Here is a 24,970-nt window from a genome sequence, read left to right as displayed (position 1 = left end):
ATATATATAATAATTCTAGGTTAAATATGTTTGAAATTGTTGTAAAATTTGAAAAGCTTTAATTTTATCTTATGAATTTTTTGAATTAATTGATTTTTCCAAAATAAAACATATTTTTATTGATTTTTAATGATAATTTCATTAAATAGATTCTTAACATGATTAATAAACTTAATTATTTTTCTATTTATCCTTCAAACATACTTAGAAGATACTAAAATTTAGTTTGTTTCATCTTTTTCTTAATTTACCATAAAGTGTGAGAAATTATCGAGAAGTAACAAAAAAATTATAATTTTTGAAAGTTTTTAGCTGTCAATTTTTTTTTTAATTTATTTAGAGAATTTTAATCGACATAAATTATTTAATTTATTTGTAATTCATTACGCTTATAAGTCTATAAGTCTAGTCAGCTTAATGTCTAATGGATTATTACTGAAAACTAATAAAAATATGTTTTATTTTAAAAGAATCAAATAATATAAAAAATATAAAAAAAATTCATATTTTTCAATTTTTATTAGAAAAAACCCAAAACATACTTTACTCTAAATTCTATTGGGACACGCTTTTGCTTTACACACCATTGGTCTCTGTAGCGTGAACAAGGTAAGACACCAACCTTTGTAATTGATGATATAAAAGTAAGGTTAATTAAAATAAGAAAAAGGATCACATTAAAAACTCTTCATCATTTAAAAAAAAAAAAATTGAAGAGCCCTGTGCAGTAAAACACATTCACTCATGTGGACACTCATACACACAGAAAGATAGCAAATTAAATTTCATAATTTGTCACTGTATCGAGTGATACTGCAATCCAACTGTTGTTATTTAGGGATATGTGAGTGTTTATAGACTTAAGACAAGTTGTTCCTATCGCAAATGGATTAGGTATTAATCCTTTTGCTAAAGGGTCTTTTTATTGTGTCGAAAGATTGTTTATTTGTTATTGATTCAGGTGTATGAGTATGTTGCAAAGTGTAAGGTACATGTAAAAGACATTCTGACCCTCAAGTGAAGGCTTGACTCAGAGCTATTATGATATATAATGAGTAGGCGAGAATAAATTAGTCCTTTATCCCATTTTTATACTAAACTTGTTAGGCCTGTGGACATACCACATCATGATTCTTAATTATTCTCATTGTTCATACATGCTGAAGTCGATATGTACTATTCGACATATATAAATACGTAACTGAAAGATGTGTTTAATTTGAATGTGTCAAATATCCAGTCGGTCTAACAGATACTTTATCCGGTACACAAGTTAATATCTAAACTTGGTCTAATGCAATTATTTATGATCAATAAAGTAATGTGTTAAAAAGAATAATTAAGTTAAAAATGTATTATTAGCCCTCTTCTTATTACGAAAAAATATGCACAAATTAACGTGAAATGTTAACAATTTGAAAACTACCTATTGATTAAAAATAAAATGTAATGTGAGATTTTATGCAAGTTTACTGTGAACTTTCCAAAAGCAATTCTAACAGTTATCATTTCTGAAGTTGGTAATACGAATTTGTGAAACAGTAAGACTTGCTCCCCAAGTTTACCATTTCAACTTTTCAAGTTGTGAACTACTCATTGTCCTTTCCATGTTCTTGTAACAGAACTTCGAATCTTTTGAGTCAATTTTCTTCATTGACCCCACCATTTCAAAGTCATTGTATTTATCCTTAAGGTGATTTTTATAACGGTGATATGTTGTGCTCCCCACCAACTTTTGTCCCCTAAAAATTGGAAATTCGTTCTGTCAAAGGATAAACAGTTCTATGAGTACAAGATCAGAATTTCTAGCTATTAAAATACTACTAGATGATGTTTTTTTTATGTGGAACTCTAAAATTCATTATGACGACATCATCATTATTATTATTATAATTATTATTATTATTGATTTTCTAATCAACAATTATGAGTATACTTTATTTTCTAAAGTATATCTCTCAGTTTAGAGGAGCAACATCCATTACGAGAATCCATCAACAAAAAAAATGAAGAAAATTGAGGCAATAACGATAACATGTCTTTAATGTTATAAATTGATTTCACTCTTCTTCAAGTATGTTTGGATTGATGGTGAAAGATCCAGAATTACAGTGATACCATGAAAACTAGAAACAACTCTTATTTTTCCTCCAACTTGGAAATATGAATTGATTTTGGCAAAAGTGAAGCGAAACCAAACATGATCATATCTTAATTGCTTTTACCTTCTAGCTAGTGGAAAAGGAGCAGTACTGTTACATTAGTGGCTTTCCTTTCTCCTTCATATCAAAGATGATAAGTGGTGTGTGTTTGCATGCTATTAAAGTCACATATGTTGAAAGGAAATATTAACCTTAATATTTAGATTTCTACATCATGGTTAAACATTTCATGTTACAGCTCAAATCTGTATAAAGTATTCTCCCCTTGACTGAAAAATTGGCCAGGGATTGTTAATTTCATTCACAAAATCTGCTCAAAGATGATTCCATAAACTAATAGTGGTCACAAGTTTACATTAAGATCAATTTCACAGCTCATGCACACGTTCTAATGTAAATTCATGGCTGAAATGAATTTGGACATATATGTCAATCACATTCAACGATTCAAAATCAATTTTTTATCATAACCAATCCTATGAAAATCTAAAACAAGCAGGCACAAAATACAAATGGGAGGGATCCTTAAAAAGGATGCTTCCTGCTCACAATCCAAACTAGTGTCCTTAATACAGACAAATTCTTCAGTTCAGGCTCTGCAATCTCCACTGATTCTCACCATTTCCTTTTCTATAATCACTATGGGAAGCATATATCTGGAAGTTCTGTTCTTGTAAGGAAAGACTGCCATGCAAAGTGGCATTCATAGTACATAAAGTATTCAGCCAGAACTGCTCTTATATCAGGGCCAAGGTACTGTTTAAGCTACTATAAAATGTATTTCATTGCTCCTTGCCGCTTCTGAATTTTAAGAATTTCAAATGATGAGATACACAAGGCAAAGTTCACATGGTCCTACAATGATGCAACTTACTGCACCTTTCTTATCATAATGAAATATCTAAATTAAGCAGCAAGTGAGCATTTTCATGGTCATTAATTCAATAATGGTAATCTCAATGCCCTGTGTAATTTAAATATTTCTTTGTAAACCATGTGCAGGTACAATTCTACTGTTGCATAATGTGCACAGCCTATGTCAGCTTGTTTGACAGATTGTATCAGACTTTTGTATCCTAAAATGCTAAATAAATAAATGAAGCTTTGGATGGCTTAAATTTACATATCTACTTGCTTTTTCCTTCTTTTGAATAATGATTTAGGTTAGGTTCTATTAAGTGATATTTTTTAATTAGGTATATTAAGTACTTGGCCATGCATATTTTGATCGGACAAAAGGGGTAGCTTTTTACTAGAATTCCAGATAATGTTGATTTTTAATCATTTTTGGTGAAGATTTGCTTGAAGATCTTTATTAGATAAGAAAATGTCCCCTGATGCTGACTACATATTGAACAATTAACCTGATTTACATACCAGCACAGCATGTTATGAACAGAAACAAACCATTTTTAGTAAAGGCATGCATATATGACTTGACACTGCTTTAAGAACACCCCCAAGTAGATTAGCTACAAATAAGAAAGTTCATCTCAATAGAATTGTTCAAAATTCATGAAATAAAATTTTTTGTTTAGACTTGTCAATTTTCAATAGGGAATTATCACAGATTTTACTAATTTGGTCTTCCAATTATTAAAATGTCACCAAATTAATCTCTCAAAGATAAAAAAATGTCACCACATTTATCTTTATGGAGAACTAAAGTGGAGACACAAAAGGACGTTACTAATTTGGTGATTAAAAACTTTTAAGGATTACTATAGTGTTATGTTAATCTGGAGACAATCACTTTAGGAGATTTACCTTAATGGGTCATGAGCAATCACCTAAGTAAACTTGACACTACACCTTAACCTAGAACTTGGAGACTCAGGTTTATGGGTCTTCTCCTCACTTATATGGTGTTCAACTTTTTCATTTTTACCGGATGTGGGATTTCACCTCACTTGTATTCCAACCGTAATACCTAATTTTTCATAAAATAAATTAAAAAAGACTTTATTAAAAAATAAATAGAGTTTCAAGAAAATAACGAATCAGGAAGCTGAGACTCTAATGGATTCTTCAGAGTTTAGACCTTAGGGGTAAATATATTCGGTTTGATTGTTTTTCTAAGTCTATGTTGATCTCATGAGGTTTGAGCATTCTCGCAAAATAGAGTGACCTTGATTGGTCACCTTATGATTTTACTTAGTAAAAGTGACCTGACATACTCATTGTATGACGTGTCTTGTTATGTACTCTTAAGCGCTCTAGTGTTGTTTTTCATTGACATGATACCATATTGCATATAAATTTTAGTCTTAATATAATTGTGGCATAACACCTATGAATTGTTTATTATGAAATTGGTGAATGTTGTTACGTCTTGAGTCGAGTATGTGATTCATGTGAAATGTGATTGGTGATTGAAAATGAATTTTAAATGATAAAGTGGTGAGGTGACCTGATTGTATTAAGTTGAACTATGTTATAAATATTTCTATAATGTATTTTGCTTATGTCTTTGTTTATTTGTATTTTATTTAGAAATGTGATAACTCACTTCCTATGTGTTGTTTGTGTTTGGATCCTGTGATGATCTCGAACCTTGTGTTCGTAGGAGCAGGTGACTTTAAAGAATCTCGTACTAGAAGATGCTGAGACACAATGCTTTGATAGGATGTGACATTGGAGCATGCGTTTCTGTTTTAATTGCATTATGTTTCAAACATGTTTTTTACTTTATTTTATTTCACTACTTAACTTGAGTTCTTTTATAAACTTGGATGGTCTTGTTTTGAACCGGAGATGTTTTTAATATGTTTTATTTGGTAACAGTAAAGCGAATGTGATCCTTCTACCCATGTGAATTTATTTAAGTAATTTGAATAAAATTAATTTAATTAAATTCTAAATTTTTATATGTTTTTTTAATTGTGTATGTGTGTGCGTGTTGCGTGTGATAAATTGTCCCCTCTCCTTTTGATCACTGTTAATGTGTGTTTGTTTACCACTAGTTATAGCTCATCTAAACGTCCATTCAACTTGGAAGACACAATTTTTAGTTCTCAATTCCATGTGTTATCTTTTAACTATTTATGCATTGGATTAATGAAAGCGATAGAAAAAACCTTGTTAAGGGCTTCCATTAGCAAAAAAAACTATAATGATTGAATGCATTTTTCCTAAATAGTTTCAATGCGGAGTACGCAATGCTTTTAATTAAACCCCTCTAGAATCGTCTTCACCACAGTTAAGGTTACCAAACTCGAGAGTTTACATAAATTCGTAAAAGTTCTAAAGACTCGACTTGCAGACTCAACTCTGTAAGAGTCCACTTCATATAAAAATAAAAATAAAATATCTAAAAATAACATATTAATTAAACATTTCAATAATATAATAAAGCAGAATAGTAAATCATAAATTTTACAATACTTAAATAACCAAGTCTAGTAATGCATCACTACTAGATAATAACTTGCAGATGTTATGGTAGTGGTAGATCATTCCCATTTAGGATGTGATGTTATTAGAGAACAAATGTTTGATATTATTAAAGGTGAGTATTTTTGTATTTGAGAATAACACATTAAATGAAAGGTATGTTAAATCCTAAACAGACAGAAAACAACTCACAATTACTTATATCTTCGTCTAATTTTTTTAACTAGTTGACTCGATAGTAAATTCGAGAATATACTAAGTTTACTTAGAGTTTATAAAGTCTATCCAAAGTCTACTAAAAAAGAATTTACTCAAGAGTCAACTCATACTCACACTCAGAAAGACTAAGTAAACGTGTATACTCATAAGAATTAACGAGTTAACTCGAGAGTTTAATAATCATGCCTACAACACTCATGGCTCATCTCATTCTATATGAATATATATAAGTTGTCACGAGTATCTATCACTAAGACTAGTACTAATGCCTTTCAAACCTGTTAGAAAAATATAAACATAATATAAAGGACAACTATATAACGTATAAAGAAGAAGAGAGGAGCAAAAACTGACATTATATATTCTAGATTTGTAACTTGAATTTTGCACACTTTGAACCTTTATAGCAAGAGCTTAAATAAAAAACTAATAAGTCTCTAATCGGTTGAAATAAACAGCAAATTATGGTTAACTTAAACTAGGCATCATTAGCAAACAACTACACGTTGGTTTTTCTGAAGACAAATAACCTTTAAACAAACTTATAAGCAGCCACAAAATCGATATCTAAATATTTTAACGACAGCCGGAACTGCCAACAAAATCAATCTTTTTTTTTATATAAAAAAAAGTAAATGCACAGGTTCTGAGGTTAATCTGATTGTAGATGAAATTTGGAGATCCAGTCATTTGATTTGTGATTTATTATTTTAGTCTTGAGCCGCAAGTTTCTTCCTTGGCCCACCATTTCAACTCCTTGATCCTTCAATCAACAAAAGACTAGAATATTGTTTTTAGTCAATTTATATGCATCTTTTGCTTTCTTTTGGTCGTTTGTTATACTCCCCACTACTAAGCACGCGTATATGATTACAAAGTTTGATATCCTTTTCAAGTTTTAAGTACAGTCATGCTAACTTCCAAGTGCTAACTGCTGCTCCTAGCATTGCGGAACTCAATACTTTTATTTGATGCTAGCTACTCAATTATTCTTCCCTCTCGTCGACTTGTTGTGCCGTGGGAACGGGTGTAGTGTGTCAGAATCTGCGAAAAAACTTAACATTGTTTTTAGTCTATGCAAAATTAACAAATTTTGATTTTGGTTGTTTTAAAAAAATTATTTACATTAATTCCTTCGAAGTTTGAAATCAATATTTTTAAGTTGGACAGGTCTTCTAAGATTTTGTTGAACATGTTACGAATGAGGAATGATGTTCCAAGATTTGGTTTAGTAGTTTTTTATGATAAGAAAGATGCATGTTGCATTATTGCAAGATCATGTGAATTTTGCCTTATGTATCTCGTCATTATGAAATTCTTGAGCAAAGGTGTTGTGCGCTAGTTAAGGCTTTGTGTGGCTTACAATGTGATCCTTCTAATCTCTTCTCAATTATGATTTTTTTTCAGCTCTAATTCCTCTTTAATTTGCAAAAAATTGCTCTTCTTCAACGTCATGGTTTTAATTTGTTCTGTGGTATTTGTTTAGGGATTTGGATGTACTGCTCTTAGCATTCACAACGCAATGTTGTTGAGTTGAATTTCACTAGTTTTGATTGAAGATTGAAATGGCCCTGTCGAACTCATTTTGGTGAGGAATCAAATTAAAGAAAATTTCCTTTATTCTATTGTGGTTGATTGCAATTTTTCTTTTATTAAATTTACACATTTTGGTGGTTATTGAAATAAATTTCAAATGACGTTCCAGATCACAATGTCCGTTAACCATTTGTCACGTCAGCATATACACTAAAGAAATTAGCAAAGAAAGACGAAATTCACATAGTTTGAAAAGTTAAAGGACTTATTTTATCAATTTGAAAGTTCAAGGACAAAGACTAAGTTTGACCGAAAGTTCAAGGACTACAAATATATTTTTTCTTAATTTTAACAATCAAATTAAAATTACTAATTATTACATTGATATTGCTATTTTTTGGCATGATGGATGATGATTTAATTTTTTTTTTCTCATTTGAAATTGATCTTGTACAAAATTAGCTTTAACCACATTTTGGATTGCGTTTATCATTGACGATTTATCGGATATGAAAAAGCATGTCTTAAAATATGGTCCTTGCTTGAAATTTGGGTTCATTTACTAAGCTAGTACCAGTCAATCAATGAACTCGTCAAAATATTGGTTTAAAGTTCAATGATTTAATCGTTAAATCGTGGTTGAACCGGTATTAATGAAATAATAATAATTAAATTTCTTATGAAATAATACTAAATAAATATAATATTACTTAACTTTATAACATTAAAAACTAAAATAAGCATCCTTTTACAAGTCCCTAACATTCAAAATATACATAAAAGTCTAATAAAAAATACCACAACACTCACTCGAGTTTATGTTTGTTAAAATACAGTAATGTCCATTAACAATAATAATTTTATATTTAGAACAAAAAATAATAAATTAATATGATACAAAATTATAAAAATCAAGATATGAAAAATTATAAATTAATATAAATGAGTAAATTATATTTTTATAAAAAAATAATAACAATTGTTAGAATAATTTTATCTATTTGAAATATTTATTAAATATGTATTTTTATTTATCGTTAAAATATTTTATATTAAAGTTGAAATTAAAAAAAATGAAAAGCAATAACTCATGACCAATTCTCATTGATTATGAACTCATCTAACTTTTTAGAGTCTCTGAACTAGGCATTGTACTAATTCTTGGTTAAACCGATTAGTCTGATCTTATTTTGACAACTATATCATTGTTATATCTTTGAGTTTCTTTACCAAGTGAAAGGATAAACATTTTCAAGGATATATATATAATCGTGTTATTGCATCACCATGAAACACTACAACTTGCTCCCCAAGTTATGCTGGTTGCCCCCACCAATTGAATTCATTGTCCTTTTCATTTACTTCTGACAAAATATCGAATATTTTGAGTCAGTTTTTTCTTTGGTTACGTCTACAATTCCAAGTCATTGTATTTGTCCTTAGGGTCCATTTTTTAATGTTGGTTTGATATAGTCTTGCTAATTTCTGTCCCAAAAAACATGGAAACTCATTCTATTAAAAGATAAGTAGACGACTATAAGATTTAAGTTTCTGTTGTTTATCCTTAGGGTTTATTTTTTAATGGTAGTTTGTTATGGCTTTGCCTTCTCATCCATGTCAAAGTAGATAATGCGTGTGTGTGTGCATGTCCTGTTATAATTGCATGTTGAAAGAAAATACTAGCCTGAATATTAAGATTTCTATATTATTGTTGGCATGTTTTTTTATTATAAGAGTTATGATATTCATAACCCCAATTTAGGGTGGATTTGGGTGAGAATAAAAGATAGAAAATGAAAAAGGTAAAAAGAGGAAGTAATGGATGTGGAAGGGATTGTGATAAAAAAAAAAAAAAAAAAGGAAGAGAAAGACAGAGAGAAAAGTGGAATAGAAAAGAAAGCAGATGGATGAATAAAATTTTTCTTATTATAACTCAGATCTTCAAAAAAAAATTCTACCCTTGCCCAAAAAAATTGGCCAGGGCTCATTGATATTATTGATCGTATAAAATCTGCTCAAAGTTAATTACATATACAAAATACAAAATGTGATCCTTAAGAAAGGGTCAGCTGAGTAAGATTAAGATAAAAGCATCTGTCTCACCAATCCCTTGCTCAGTTATAGGAGGACATAACTGTATTCTTCATCTTAAAATTAGGCTTCCTGCCCACTCTCCAAAAACTAATGAAATATAACTGTAAAATTACACATAATGATACAACAATACACTTAAGCCTCTTTTAGAAAGCATTCTCTGTCCACAAACAGCAAATAACTACACACTTCCTAATTACAATTCTACTATCATATATATACTCTTAATACATAATTACCGGTGGTTATTTTCTAGATTTTAATTTCTATACAATTTTTAAATTTTTGACAAATAAAAAATCATAATAAAATATGAATTTAAGATAATGATTGTATAAATCAATAAATTTATCATGTATGTCAGTGCTTAGACTATTTTCATGCATAACTGACATCTTGCTTTCTAATACAGAATTGCCTTTGGGTAGATTTTCTATTAGACGTGTTGTTAGGAAGAAAATATCTACCTACTGCAAATACCCTAGAAAATTACCATTAAAGAGCTAAAAGAAGATAAATTGAACATCATATTTTCCATTCATAATGATTCAAAGCAACAGTACCCTTTTAAATACAAACTAAGACCTAGCATAAAGTGGACTACAAAGAAATGTCCGATATAGCTGGGCCATTTTAGGGAAATAACAACTTAAGTCCAAATTAAATATAGTTTTTAAACCTAAGAGGCATGTGAGTGGTATGCTTGGGCCAGCCTCCTATCACATGTACTCCTAAATCGTAATACATAACTGCTAATAAATGTAGTATTTTCTATGCATAATTGTCATCATGCAGTTTCTAGCATAGAACAGTTTTCTAATAGACTTGCTATTAGAGATCAGTCATTTTTTATAACATTTACTTATAATAATTAACTACCACCGATCCATTAATGGAGCTAACTAGGATCTTAGTTCCCATCATATGAAGTTGTCCAGTCTGTTGATATTAATTTTCCCATCTCCATGAAGTGGAAGGAGAACTAGAAATTTCAATGCAACTAATCTTCAAAGGTTTGTCTGCAGTTGACTCACAAGAGGATGTTTCCAATCCCCACAAGTCATCTTGAAACATGCTTTCCTTTGTTTCTTGTTTTGCTTCAGGATTAGAAGATGGAAAACATATGCCACCATGGACAACATCATGTGATGATTTAAACCTTTTTGATGAATGGTATTCATCTGAATTAGGATATTCATGGCACACTGTTGAAATATCCACAGTATTGCCATCCTGTAATGATTTCAAAAGAAAATAAACAAATGAATTCAACTCAAACCATGATCATGAATCACAACAAAAAATCAAACTCAACTCAAACCAGACATTTCACTTCAGTGTCTGTTTAGAATCTATACGAGAAAATCACTAAATATTGCCAAAAAATGTGGCAAAATTCACATCACATCAATGCACACTGCAATTTTAACCTTTAAAACCAATGCCAGTTCAGAAACATATGGAGATACACTCCCCTATATTATTTGGACTTTGGATAACGTATCTTTACCAGTTTAGAGACAACTTCTGCATCTGTATCACTCAATGACTCTGATTGGGTGGAGCTATTAACAAAAACATGCATACTTTCTTTATCGATAACAAAACTCTCATCAACTAAAATTGAGTTTAGGAATTCAACTTCCTCAGTAATTTCAAATGAAGTCTGCATTTCCTCTGTAGTTTCAAATGAAGTCTGCATAGGGTTGTTTTCATTTCTAAAATAGGCATTGTTAAATGGATAGCTTGAAAAAGATGCTTCTTCCTCAATACCAGTTTGACTCTGGTGTATTGGAGAGAAGTATTTCTCTGCCTGAGGGGTTGCCTGAAGGATTGTTTCCATTCCAATACAAGTACTTCCCTGGAAAGAAAGAAAAAAAATATGAAACAAGAATCAGTTATCAGCATGTTTCACATGGCAGAGTGTAAAATATGTCCATGAAGGATGCTTCAGCTTACAGATGGAATTCCTTCTGCTTTTTCCTGATTTCCATAGACAGAAATCATGTGTCTACTGGGCTCCCCTTCATCACAGATGAGTGCATCAGTTCCGCCTTCAGTTGTTTTCCCAGGTTTCTTCATCAAGCGACATAAAACAAAAGTCCTCTGCAAAATTTGGAAGATAATCGGCATTTATTTGATACAGCTTACTCAGATAAAAAGCCAAGACAAATCAGGTTAATGTATACAGAAGAAATTGACAGCCTTTGATGAAAACTGATGAGCCCACCAAGACAAAAGATTTAATTAATCACTTATCAAATAAGTCATATGAGAGTTTTATCCATGACCTCGTTGGAATAAACTGAAAAGATCTTGCTTTGATAAGGTTCCAATTCCAAGTAAAACTTACTAAACTGAAATAAGCAAAAAAGCGGTATAGAAAAGGTCATAAGTCAGTTTTATAAGCCCAAATATCCATGGTCCATTTGTCATCAAGCAAGACCAACATGGGATTGAAACGAAGGATTCAATAATAACAACCTTCTCAAGTCAGAAGAACAACCAACAGGATAGGAAACAACACCAAAGCCTAAAAACTAAAAAGTACATACTACAGTGACAAAATAAAAATCTAGTACAAAGATAATTTCCAAAGAGTGTTAAAGTTTCTTGAACAAAACAAACCAACCTGGCTCTCATGAAAGGTAACAGCGTGATATTCGTGAATAACCCAGATGGACTTGACACCGCGGGAAACACGGCCTTTATAGAAAACAAGAGTTTTCTTAGTCCCAATTAGAGTGTTGGTCTCAAAGGTCCTAACTTCACGGTCTACTCCAGTGGGTTTCCAGAAGCCACACTTGGTTGTCCTGTTAAACCTTTTACTTCTTGAATACTTGAAATCAACAGGGCTGAAGAAAAACCAATCTGGGTCACCAAATCGTATAGTTGATGATGATTTTGCTAACATCACTATTTTGAACCCAAGGAAAGAATCAAACATCAGTGGAAGTAAAGATAAGAGAAAGAAAAAGGACAAAGGGGTGTTTAGATTACCTGGTACATCCCAAGGTTCCACATCGCAAAGATCAATGACAGGGATGACGTGGGCACGGGGATCATTGCCGAGCAACATGTGTTTGAGGTAAAAGTCCACAAGTTCTTCTTCTGTTGGACGAAAACCGAGTCCTACAATATCATCATCCATTGGTTTTGCCGAAGCACTAAACTCAGTGACTTTGTAGTTTTGTGACAAAGAATGAAAGAAGGGAAGGGGAGATGCAGAAGTAGCAACTAAGAAAGGAGAAAGTGCGTGTTTTCAGTGTTTGTGTTCGTCTTGTGGATTCGCTCTTCTTATTTATATTGCCAAAGACATTGACTCCTTAGCAAACAAGGTATCGTTGGAAAAATAAAATATATAGGAATTCTTCCTGTTCTGTTCTGCATAACCGTGCGTGTTTTGTTTTTATAAAACACACATTAAATATATTTTTAGTGTTCAAATAATGAAAAAAGATATTATTTAAAATATATAAAAAAGTAAAATAAACATAGTTTGTAATGATTGAAAAAAATTTACAAAGATAAAATGTAAAAAAATTAAATTGTAAAAATTAAAAGATATTAAAAAAAACTGAATACACATTCTACGATGAGACTATTGATACCATAAAATAATTGGTTATAAGTTATTATAATTTAAATTTTAGTTATAAATAAATTAGTTGATAATTTAAATTTTTTATTCACTTAATTAATATATATATATATATATATATATATATATATATATATATTGTACACTCAAATTTAAATTTGAATATAATCCTAATATCTGCTTACAATATTATTGGTTACTAGTTCAAGACGGTCAACTATCCATAATTTCAACTAAGATGACATGCATTTATATTTTTCAATTTAAAAAATTAAATTAGTAACATTTCATTGCTAGGGATAGTAATAATCATGTACTACCTACTAGTATTAATTTCTCCTCAAATTGACACTCAGTATAAATTTTACTCGCAAAAAAGTATGAAATTATAAAAGTTAGTCTTTAAATGTGTCCTTTCATGTATGACTAATAATTAAGTATAACAAAATTGTATAATTATTATTTCCTGTGCATGTTTAATATTACTCCAATATCGTGATCACTGTCGTGTTCGAGCCGATTGATAAATATAGTTGTTAAGCATTTTTAGTTTTTTCATTAAAGATATTTGTAAATATATATGTCAAACTATGACGAAATTGGAATAGAATTTCCATTTTAATGTACTTATTGCTGTACTTATCTCATAATTACATTATTTGTATTAAGAATATTTTTTTTTACTGAATTAAGAATACTGCTGTTCATATAACAAATTGCACAATAATTAACTTTTATGATAATGAGAAAAGAGAAAAGTATGGAACGGGATGAGTGATATAATGAAAAGAAATTAATATATATATATTATTGTATAAATTACTATGTAAATAATTCAACTCTTACTGATGTTAGCATTTTATTTTTACCAGAGTGCAATACTTGACTTGTTTTACGAACTATTTCTAGAGTAGGCAGTACTTTGGTTACGTGGTTAATTAATCTGATTGTAGATTAAATATATATTGAGAGGCAGTACTTTGGTTTGTGGTTTATTATTTTAGCCTTGTTCCCCAAGTTTCTTCCTTGGCCCACCATTTCAATTTCTTGTTCTTTCCATCGACAAAAATAGTATTGTTTAGTCAATTTCTCTGCATCTTTTGCTCTCTTTTGGTGGTTTGTTATGCTCGCCACTACTAAGCACTTGATTACAAATTTTGATATCCTTTTCAAGATTATTATAGTACACTCATGCAAACTTTCAAGTACTAACTGATTCTAGCACTAATGAACTCAGCAGTTTCATGTTAGCTACTCCACCTTTTGGGCCGTGAGAATTGGTGAAAGCTAAGTTAAAAATAAATAAATGCAAAAACTTGTCTCGATCTGACGAATAATGTGGGAGACAATTTGGTCCTTAACAAATAAATTAATTAATTAACCATTAAGCAAGGGACACATTAGTTTTTTTTTTATTCATTTGAATTACCATTTTCAAGAAGTTAAATTACTGATGATTTTGTCTGGAATTAAATTGATATAGGATTCACTTTCTTAGGGCTAATTATGTATTAAAAATGAAATAAAATTATCTAAAAATCCTGGTATCTCATTTTTATAATCTTGAAAATCTAAATAATTAATTTTATTTTTCATCTTCAAAAGACCAATTTGGACCTTCACTCTAAAAATAAAGAGAAGGAATAAATGAGGAAAATAATAGACGCGTTAAAATAAAGAGAAAAGAGGTATGTTTTGATTTGATTTAAGAATTTTTTTACTTTTATTTTCCTTAATAAAGTGAAGGTAAAATATTTTTTTTTGTATTTTTATATAAATAAAAGTTGAAATTAAAAAACTATGACTGAGTATATATTAGTTTACGTAGTACGCGCAATGCATGAGCATGACGCAATACGTAATTCGTCATCTTTGGAATTTTTAAGCTGCTCCATCACCAGTTTACCCTTTGACAATTGTTGATTTATCTTGATTTAAGCTGATGGCATAGCAGGTGCAAAGAGAATATATATATATATATATATATATATATATATATATATATATATTATATATATATAATAATTCTAGGTTAAATATGTTTGAAATTGTTGTAAAATTTGAAAAGCTTTAATTTTATCTTTATGAATTTTTTGAATTAATTTGATTTTTCCAAAAATAAAACATATTTTTATTGATTTTTAATGATAATTTCATTAAATAGATTCTTAACATGATTAATAAACTTAATTATTTTTTCTATTTATCCTTTCAAACATACTTAGAAGATACTAAAATTTAGTGTTGTTTCATCTTTTTCTTAATTTACCATAAAGTGTGAGAAATTATCGAGGAAGTAACAAAAAATTATAATTTTTGAAAGTTTTTAGCTGTCAATTTTTTTTTTAATTTATTTTAGAGAATTTTAATCGACATAAATTATTTAATTTATTTGTAATTCAATTACGCTTATAAGTCTATAAGTCTAGTCAGCTTAATGTCTAATGGAATTATTACTGAAAACTAATAAAAATATGTTTTATTTTTAAAAGAATCAAATTAATATAAAAAATTTATAAAAACAAAATTCATATTTTTCAATTTTTATTAGAAAAAACCCAAAACATACTTTACTCTAAATTCTATTGGGACACGCTTTTGCTTTACACACCATTGGTCTCTGTAGCGTGAACAAGGTAAGACACCAACCTTTGTAATTGATGATATAAAAGTAAGGTTAATTAAAATAAGAAAAAGGATCACATTAAAAACTCTTCATCATTTAAAAAAAAAAAATTGAAGAGCCCTGTGCAGTAAAACACATTCACTCATGTGGACACTCATACACACAGAAAGATAGCAAATTAAAATTTCATAATTTGTCACTGTATCGAGTGATACTGCAAATCCAACTGTTGTTATTTAGGGATATGTGAGTGTTTATAGACTTAAGACAAGTTGTTCCTATCGCAAATGGATTAGGTATTAATCCTTTTGCTAAAGGGTCTTTTATTGTGTCGAAAGATTGTTTATTTGTTATTGATTCAGGTGTATGAGTATGTTGCAAAGTGTAAGGTACATGTAAAAGACATTCTGACCCTCAAGTGAAGGCTTGACTCAGAGCTATTAATGATATATAATGAGTAGGCGAGAATAAATTAGTCCTTTATCCCATTTTTATACTAAACTTGTTAGGCCTGTGGACATACCACATCATGATTCTTAATTATTCTCATTGTTCATACATGCTGAAAGTCGATATGTACTATTCGACATATATAAATACGTAACTGAAAGATGTGTTTAATTTGAATGTGTCAAATATCCAGTCGGTCTAACCAGATACTTTATCCGGTACACAAGTTAATATCTAAACTTGGTCTAATGCAATTATTTATGATCAATAAAAGTAATGTGTTAAAAAGAATAATTAAGTTAAAAATGTATTATTAGCCCTCTTCTTATTACGAAAAAATATGCACAAAATTTAACGTGAAATGTTAACAATTTGAAAACTACCTATTGATTAAAAAATAAAATGTAATGTGAGATTTTATGCAAGTTTACTGTGAACTTTCCAAAAAGCAATTCTAACAGTTATCATTTCTGAAGTTGGTAATACGAATTTGTGAAACAGTAAGACTTGCTCCCCAAGTTTACCATTTCAACTTTTCAAGTTGTGAACTACTCATTGTCCTTTCCATGTTCTTGTAACAGAACTTCGAATCTTTTGAGTCAATTTTCTTCATTGACCCCACCATTTCAAAGTCATTGTATTTATCCTTAAGGTGATTTTTATAACGGTGATATGTTGTGCTCCCCACCAACTTTTGTCCCCTAAAAATTGGAAATTCGTTCTGTCAAAGGATAAACAGTTCTATGAGTACAAGATCAGAATTTCTAGCTATTAAAATACTACTAGATGATGTTTTTTTTTATGTGGAACTCTAAAATTCATTATGACGACATCATCATTATTATTATTATAATTATTATTATTATTGATTTTCTAATCAACAATTATGAGTATACTTTATTTTCTAAAGTATATCTCTCAGTTTAGAGGAGCAACATCCATTACGAGAATCCATCAACAAAAAAAATGAAGAAAATTGAGGCAATAACGATAACATGTCTTTAATGTTATAAATTGATTTCACTCTTCTTCAAGTATGTTTGGATTGATGGTGAAAGATCCAGAATTACAGTGATACCATGAAAACTAGAAACAACTCTTATTTTTCCTCCAACTTGGAAAATATGAATTGATTTTGGCAAAAGTGAAGCGAAACCAAACATGATCATATCTTAATTGCTTTTACCTTCTAGCTAGTGGAAAAGGAGCAGTACTGTTACATTAGTGGCTTTCCTTTCTCCTTCATATCAAAGATGATAAGTGGTGTGTGTTTGCATGCTATTAAAGTCACATATGTTGAAAGGAAATATTAACCTTAATATTTAGATTTCTACATCATGGTTAAACATTTCATGTTACAGCTCAAATCTGTATAAAGTATTCTCCCCTTGACTGAAAAAATTGGCCAGGGATTGTTAATTTCATTCACAAAATCTGCTCAAAGATGATTCCATAAACTAATAGTGGTCACAAGTTTACATTAAGATCAATTTCACAGCTCATGCACACGTTCTAATGTAAAATTCATGGCTGAAATGAATTTGGACATATATGTCAATCACATTCAACGATTCAAAATCAATTTTTTATCATAACCAATCCTATGAAAATCTAAAACAAGCAGGCACAAAATACAAAATGGGAGGGATCCTTAAAAAAGGATGCTTCCTGCTCACAATCCAAACTAGTGTCCTTAATACAGACAAATTCTTCAGTTCAGGCTCTGCAATCTCCACTGATTCTCACCATTTCCTTTTCTATAATCACTATGGGAAGCATATATCTGGAAGTTCTGTTCTTGTAAGGAAAGACTGCCATGCAAAGTGGCATTCATAGTACATAAAGTATTCAGCCAGAACTGCTCTTATATCAGGGCCAAGGTACTGTTTAAGCTACTATAAAATGTATTTCATTGCTCCTTGCCGCTTCTGAATTTTTAAGAATTTCAAAATGATGAGATACACAAGGCAAAGTTCACATGGTCCTACAATGATGCAACTTACTGCACCTTTCTTATCATAATGAAATATCTAAATTAAGCAGCAAGTGAGCATTTTCATGGTCATTAATTCAATAATGGTAATCTCAATGCCCTGTGTAATTTAAATATTTCTTTGTAAACCATGTGCAGGTACAATTCTACTGTTGCATAATGTGCACAGCCTATGTCAGCTTGTTTGACAGATTGTATCAGACTTTTGTATCCTAAAATGCTAAATAAATAAATGAAGCTTTGGATGGCTTAAATTTACATATCTACTTGCTTTTTCCTTCTTTTGAATAATGATTTAGGTTAGGTTCTATTAAGTGATATTTTTTAATTAGGTATATTAAGTACTTGGCCATGCATATTTTGATCGGACAAAAGGGGTAGCTTTTTACTAGAATTCCAGATAATGTTGATTTTTAATCATTTTTGGTGAAGATTTGCTTGAAGATCTTTATTAGATAAGAAAATGTCCCCTGATGCTGACTACATATTGAACAATTAACCTGATTTACATACCAGCACAGCATGTTATGAACAGAAACAAACCATTTTTAGTAAAGGCATGCATATATGACTTGACACTGCTTTAAGAACACCCCCAAGTAGATTAGCTACAAATAAGAAAGTTCATCTCAATAGAATTGTTCAAAATTCATGAAATAAAATTTTTTGTTTAGACTTGTCAATTTTCAATAGGGAATTATCACAGATTTTACTAATTTGGTCTTCCAATTATTAAAATGTCACCAAATTAATCTCTCAAAGATAAAAAAATGTCACCACATTTATCTTTATGGAGAACTAAAGTGGAGACACAAAAGGACGTTACTAATTTGGTGATTAAAAAACTTTTAAGGATTACTATAGTGTTATGTTAATCTGGAGACAATCACTTTAGGAGATTTACCTTAATGGGTCATGAGCAATCACCTAAGTAAACTTGACACTACACCTTAACCTAGAACTTGGAGACTCAGGTTTATGGGTCTTCTCCTCACTTATATGGTGTTCAACTTTTTCATTTTTACCGGATGTGGGATTTCACCTCACTTGTATTCCAACCGTAATACCTAATTTTTCATAAAATAAATTAAAAAAGACTTTATTAAAAAATAAATAGAGTTTCAAGAAAATAACGAATCAGGAAGCTGAGACTCTAATGGATTCTTCAGAGTTTAGACCTTAGGGGTAAATATATTCGGTTTGATTGTTTTTCTAAGTCTATGTTGATCTCATGAGGTTTGAGCATTCTCGCAAAATAGAGTGACCTTGATTGGTCACCTTATGATTTTACTTAGTAAAAGTGACCTGACATACTCATTGTATGACGTGTCTTGTTATGTACTCTTAAGCGCTCTAGTGTTGTTTTTCATTGACATGATACCATATTGCATATAAATTTTAGTCTTAATATAATTGTGGCATAACACCTATGAATTGTTTATTATGAAATTGGTGAATGTTGTTACGTCTTGAGTCGAGTATGTGATTCATGTGAAATGTGATTGGTGATTGAAAATGAATTTTAAATGATAAAGTGGTGAGGTGACCTGATTGTATTAAGTTGAACTATGTTATAAATATTTCTATAATGTATTTTGCTTATGTCTTTGTTTATTTGTATTTTATTTAGAAATGTGATAACTCACTTCCTATGTGTTGTTTGTGTTTGGATCCTGTGATGATCTCGAACCTTGTGTTCGTAGGAGCAGGTGACTTTAAAGAATCTCGTACTAGAAGATGCTGAGACACAATGCTTTGATAGGATGTGACATTGGAGCATGCGTTTCTGTTTTAATTGCATTATGTTTCAAACATGTTATTTTACTTTATTTTATTTCACTACTTAACTTGAGTTCTTTTATAAACTTGGATGGTCTTGTTTTGAACCGGAGATGTTTTTAATATGTTTTATTTGGTAACAGTAAAGCGAATGTGATCCTTCTACCCATGTGAATTTATTTAAGTAATTTGAATAAAATTAATTTAATTAAATTCTAAATTTTTATATGTTTTTTTAATTGTGTATGTGTGTGCGTGTTGCGTGTGATAAATTGTCCCCTCTCCTTTTGATCACTGTTAATGTGTGTTTGTTTACCACTAGTTATAGCTCATCTAAACGTCCATTCAACTTGGAAGACACAATTTTTAGTTCTCAATTCCATGTGTTATCTTTTAACTATTTATGCATTGGATTAATGAAAGCGATAGAAAAAACCTTGTTAAGGGCTTCCATTAGCAAAAAAAACTATAATGATTGAATGCATTTTTCCTAAATAGTTTCAATGCGGAGTACGCAATGCTTTTAATTAAACCCCTCTAGAATCGTCTTCACCACAGTTAAGGTTACCAAACTCGAGAGTTTACATAAATTCGTAAAAGTTCTAAAGACTCGACTTGCAGACTCAACTCTGTAAGAGTCCACTTCATATAAAAATAAAAATAAAATATCTAAAAATAACATATTAATTAAACATTTCAATAATATAATAAAGCAGAATAGTAAATCATAAATTTTACAATACTTAAATAACCAAGTCTAGTAATGCATCACTACTAGATAATAACTTGCAGATGTTATGGTAGTGGTAGATCATTCCCATTTAGGATGTGATGTTATTAGAGAACAAATGTTTGATATTATTAAAGGTGAGTATTTTTGTATTTGAGAATAACACATTAAATGAAAGGTATGTTAAATCCTAAACAGACAGAAAACAACTCACAATTACTTATATCTTCGTCTAATTTTTTTAACTAGTTGACTCGATAGTAAATTCGAGAATATACTAAGTTTACTTAGAGTTTATAAAGTCTATCCAAAGTCTACTAAAAAAAGAATTTACTCAAGAGTCAACTCATACTCACACTCAGAAAGACTAAGTAAACGTGTATACTCATAAGAATTAACGAGTTAACTCGAGAGTTTAATAATCATGCCTACAACACTCATGGCTCATCTCATTCTATATGAATATATATAAGTTGTCACGAGTATCTATCACTAAGACTAGTACTAATGCCTTTCAAACCTGTTAGAAAAATATAAACATAATATAAAGGACAACTATATAAACGTATAAAGAAGAAGAGAGGAGCAAAAACTGACATTATATATTCTAGATTTGTAACTTGAATTTTGCACACTTTGAACCTTTATAGCAAGAGCTTAAATAAAAAACTAATAAGTCTCTAATCGGTTGAAATAAACAGCAAATTATGGTTAACTTAAACTAGGCATCATTAGCAAACAACTACACGTTGGTTTTTCTGAAGACAAATAACCTTTAAACAAACTTATAAGCAGCCACAAAATCGATATCTAAATATTTTAACGACAGCCGGAACTGCCAACAAAATCAATCTTTTTTTTTATATAAAAAAAAAGTAAATGCACAGGTTCTGAGGTTAATCTGATTGTAGATGAAATTTGGAGATCCAGTCATTTGATTTGTGATTTATTATTTTAGTCTTGAGCCGCAAGTTTCTTCCTTGGCCCACCATTTCAACTCCTTGATCCTTCAATCAACAAAAGACTAGAATATTGTTTTTAGTCAATTTATATGCATCTTTTGCTTTCTTTTGGTCGTTTGTTATACTCCCCACTACTAAGCACGCGTATATGATTACAAAGTTTGATATCCTTTTCAAGTTTTAAGTACAGTCATGCTAACTTCCAAGTGCTAACTGCTGCTCCTAGCATTGCGGAACTCAATACTTTTATTTGATGCTAGCTACTCAATTATTCTTCCCTCTCGTCGACTTGTTGTGCCGTGGGAACGGGTGTAGTGTGTCAGAATCTGCGAAAAAACTTAACATTGTTTTTAGTCTATGCAAAATTAACAAATTTTGATTTTGGTTGTTTTAAAAAAAATTATTTACATTAATTCCTTCGAAGTTTGAAATCAATATTTTTAAGTTGGACAGGTCTTCTAAGATTTTGTTGAACATGTTACGAATGAGGAATGATGTTCCAAGATTTGGTTTAGTAGTTTTTTATGATAAGAAAGATGCATGTTGCATTATTGCAAGATCATGTGAATTTTGCCTTATGTATCTCGTCATTATGAAATTCTTGAGCAAAGGTGTTGTGCGCTAGTTAAGGCTTTGTGTGGCTTACAATGTGATCCTTCTAATCTCTTCTCAATTATGATTTTTTTTCAGCTCTAATTCCTCTTTAATTTGCAAAAAATTGCTCTTCTTCAACGTCATGGTTTTAATTTGTTCTGTGGTATTTGTTTAGGGATTTGGATGTACTGCTCTTAGCATTCACAACGCAATGTTGTTGAGTTGAATTTCACTAGTTTTGATTGAAGATTGAAATGGCCCTGTCGAACTCATTTTGGTGAGGAATCAAATTAAAGAAAATTTCCTTTATTCTATTGTGGTTGATTGCAATTTTTCTTTTATTAAATTTACACATTTTGGTGGTTATTGAAATAAATTTCAAATGACGTTCCAGATCACAATGTCCGTTAACCATTTGTCACGTCAGCATATACACTAAAGAAATTAGCAAAGAAAGACGAAATTCACATAGTTTGAAAAGTTAAAGGACTTATTTTATCAATTTGAAAGTTCAAGGACAAAGACTAAGTTTGACCGAAAGTTCAAGGACTACAAATATATTTTTTTCTTAATTTTAACAATCAAATTAAAATTACTAATTATTACATTGATATTGCTATTTTTTGGCATGATGGATGATGATTTAATTTTTTTTTTCTCATTTGAAATTGATCTTGTACAAAATTAGCTTTAACCACATTTTGGATTGCGTTTATCATTGACGATTTATCGGATATGAAAAAGCATGTCTTAAAATATGGTCCTTGCTTGAAATTTGGGTTCATTTACTAAGCTAGTACCAGTCAATCAATGAACTCGTCAAAATATTGGTTTAAAGTTCAATGATTTAATCGTTAAATCGTGGTTGAACCGGTATTAATGAAATAATAATAATTAAATTTCTTATGAAATAATACTAAATAAATATAATATTACTTAACTTTATAACATTAAAAACTAAAATAAGCATCCTTTTACAAGTCCCTAACATTCAAAATATACATAAAAGTCTAATAAAAAATACCACAACACTCACTCGAGTTTATGTTTGTTAAAATACAGTAATGTCCATTAACAATAATAATTTTATATTTAGAACAAAAAATAATAAATTAATATGATACAAAATTATAAAAATCAAGATATGAAAAATTATAAATTAATATAAATGAGTAAATTATATTTTTATAAAAAAATAATAACAATTGTTAGAATAATTTTATCTATTTGAAATATTTATTAAATATGTATTTTTATTTATCGTTAAAATATTTTATATTAAAGTTGAAATTAAAAAAAATGAAAAGCAATAACTCATGACCAATTCTCATTGATTATGAACTCATCTAACTTTTTAGAGTCTCTGAACTAGGCATTGTACTAATTCTTGGTTAAACCGATTAGTCTGATCTTATTTTTGACAACTATATCATTGTTATATCTTTGAGTTTCTTTACCAAGTGAAAGGATAAACATTTTCAAGGATATATATATAATCGTGTTATTGCATCACCATGAAACACTACAACTTGCTCCCCAAGTTATGCTGGTTGCCCCCACCAATTGAATTCATTGTCCTTTTCATTTACTTCTGACAAAATATCGAATATTTTGAGTCAGTTTTTTCTTTGGTTACGTCTACAATTCCAAGTCATTGTATTTGTCCTTAGGGTCCATTTTTTAATGTTGGTTTGATATAGTCTTGCTAATTTCTGTCCCAAAAAACATGGAAACTCATTCTATTAAAAGATAAGTAGACGACTATAAGATTTAAGTTTCTGTTGTTTATCCTTAGGGTTTATTTTTTAATGGTAGTTTGTTATGGCTTTGCCTTCTCATCCATGTCAAAGTAGATAATGCGTGTGTGTGTGCATGTCCTGTTATAATTGCATGTTGAAAGAAAATACTAGCCTGAATATTAAGATTTCTATATTATTGTTGGCATGTTTTTTTATTATAAGAGTTATGATATTCATAACCCCAATTTAGGGTGGATTTGGGTGAGAATAAAAGATAGAAAATGAAAAAGGTAAAAAGAGGAAGTAATGGATGTGGAAGGGATTGTGATAAAAAAAAAAAAAAAAAAAGGAAGAGAAAGACAGAGAGAAAAGTGGAATAGAAAAGAAAGCAGATGGATGAATAAAATTTTTCTTATTATAACTCAGATCTTCAAAAAAAAATTCTACCCTTGCCCAAAAAAATTGGCCAGGGCTCATTGATATTATTGATCGTATAAAATCTGCTCAAAGTTAATTACATATACAAAATACAAAATGTGATCCTTAAGAAAGGGTCAGCTGAGTAAGATTAAGATAAAAGCATCTGTCTCACCAATCCCTTGCTCAGTTATAGGAGGACATAACTGTATTCTTCATCTTAAAATTAGGCTTCCTGCCCACTCTCCAAAAACTAATGAAATATAACTGTAAAATTACACATAATGATACAACAATACACTTAAGCCTCTTTTAGAAAGCATTCTCTGTCCACAAACAGCAAATAACTACACACTTCCTAATTACAATTCTACTATCATATATATACTCTTAATACATAATTACCGGTGGTTATTTTCTAGATTTTAATTTCTATACAATTTTTAAATTTTTGACAAATAAAAAATCATAATAAAATATGAATTTAAGATAATGATTGTATAAATCAATAAATTTATCATGTATGTCAGTGCTTAGACTATTTTCATGCATAACTGACATCTTGCTTTCTAATACAGAATTGCCTTTGGGTAGATTTTCTATTAGACGTGTTGTTAGGAAGAAAATATCTACCTACTGCAAATACCCTAGAAAATTACCATTAAAGAGCTAAAA

The 24,970-nt window shown here is 29.8% G+C and overlaps 1 protein-coding gene across 1 annotated transcript; it reads right to left on the bottom strand.

The window, feature by feature from the left end:
- Positions 1 to 9,913: 9,913 nt before the first annotated feature.
- Positions 9,914 to 12,701, bottom strand: LOC114418243 (NAC domain-containing protein 92-like). The gene is made up of 5 exons (XM_028383489.1): positions 12,405 to 12,701; positions 12,037 to 12,320; positions 11,364 to 11,510; positions 10,915 to 11,265; positions 9,914 to 10,637 (listed from the first exon to the last, which is right to left on the bottom strand). The coding sequence occupies exons 1-5, from the start codon at positions 12,553 to 12,555 to the stop codon at positions 10,353 to 10,355; spliced, it is 1,218 nt and encodes a 405-aa protein (XP_028239290.1). The 5' UTR covers positions 12,556 to 12,701; the 3' UTR covers positions 9,914 to 10,352.
- Between the last annotated feature and the right edge of the window lie 12,269 nt (positions 12,702 to 24,970).

This window comes from Glycine soja, chromosome 7 (assembly GCF_004193775.1).
Source record: "Glycine soja cultivar W05 chromosome 7, ASM419377v2, whole genome shotgun sequence".
Lineage (NCBI taxonomy): Eukaryota > Viridiplantae > Streptophyta > Magnoliopsida > Fabales > Fabaceae > Glycine > Glycine soja.
Note: the sequence above shows the minus strand (reverse complement) of the source record. Positions and strands in the feature narration are given on the sequence as shown.

What these genes read in the sequence shown, in the direction of transcription:
- LOC114418243 (XM_028383489.1), bottom strand. Translation starts at nt 12,555, where the DNA reads ATGGATGATGATATTGTAGGACTCGGTTTTCGTCCAACAGAAGAAGAA. An exon ending in GGAACCTTGGGATGTACCAG is followed by an intron (nt 12,321 to 12,404) that starts GTAATCTAAACA and finishes GGTTCAAAATAG; the next exon opens with TGATGTTAGCAAAATCATCA. An exon ending in CAGAAGTTGTCTCTAAACTG is followed by an intron (nt 10,638 to 10,914) that starts GTAAAGATACGT and finishes AAATCATTACAG; the next exon opens with GATGGCAATACTGTGGATAT.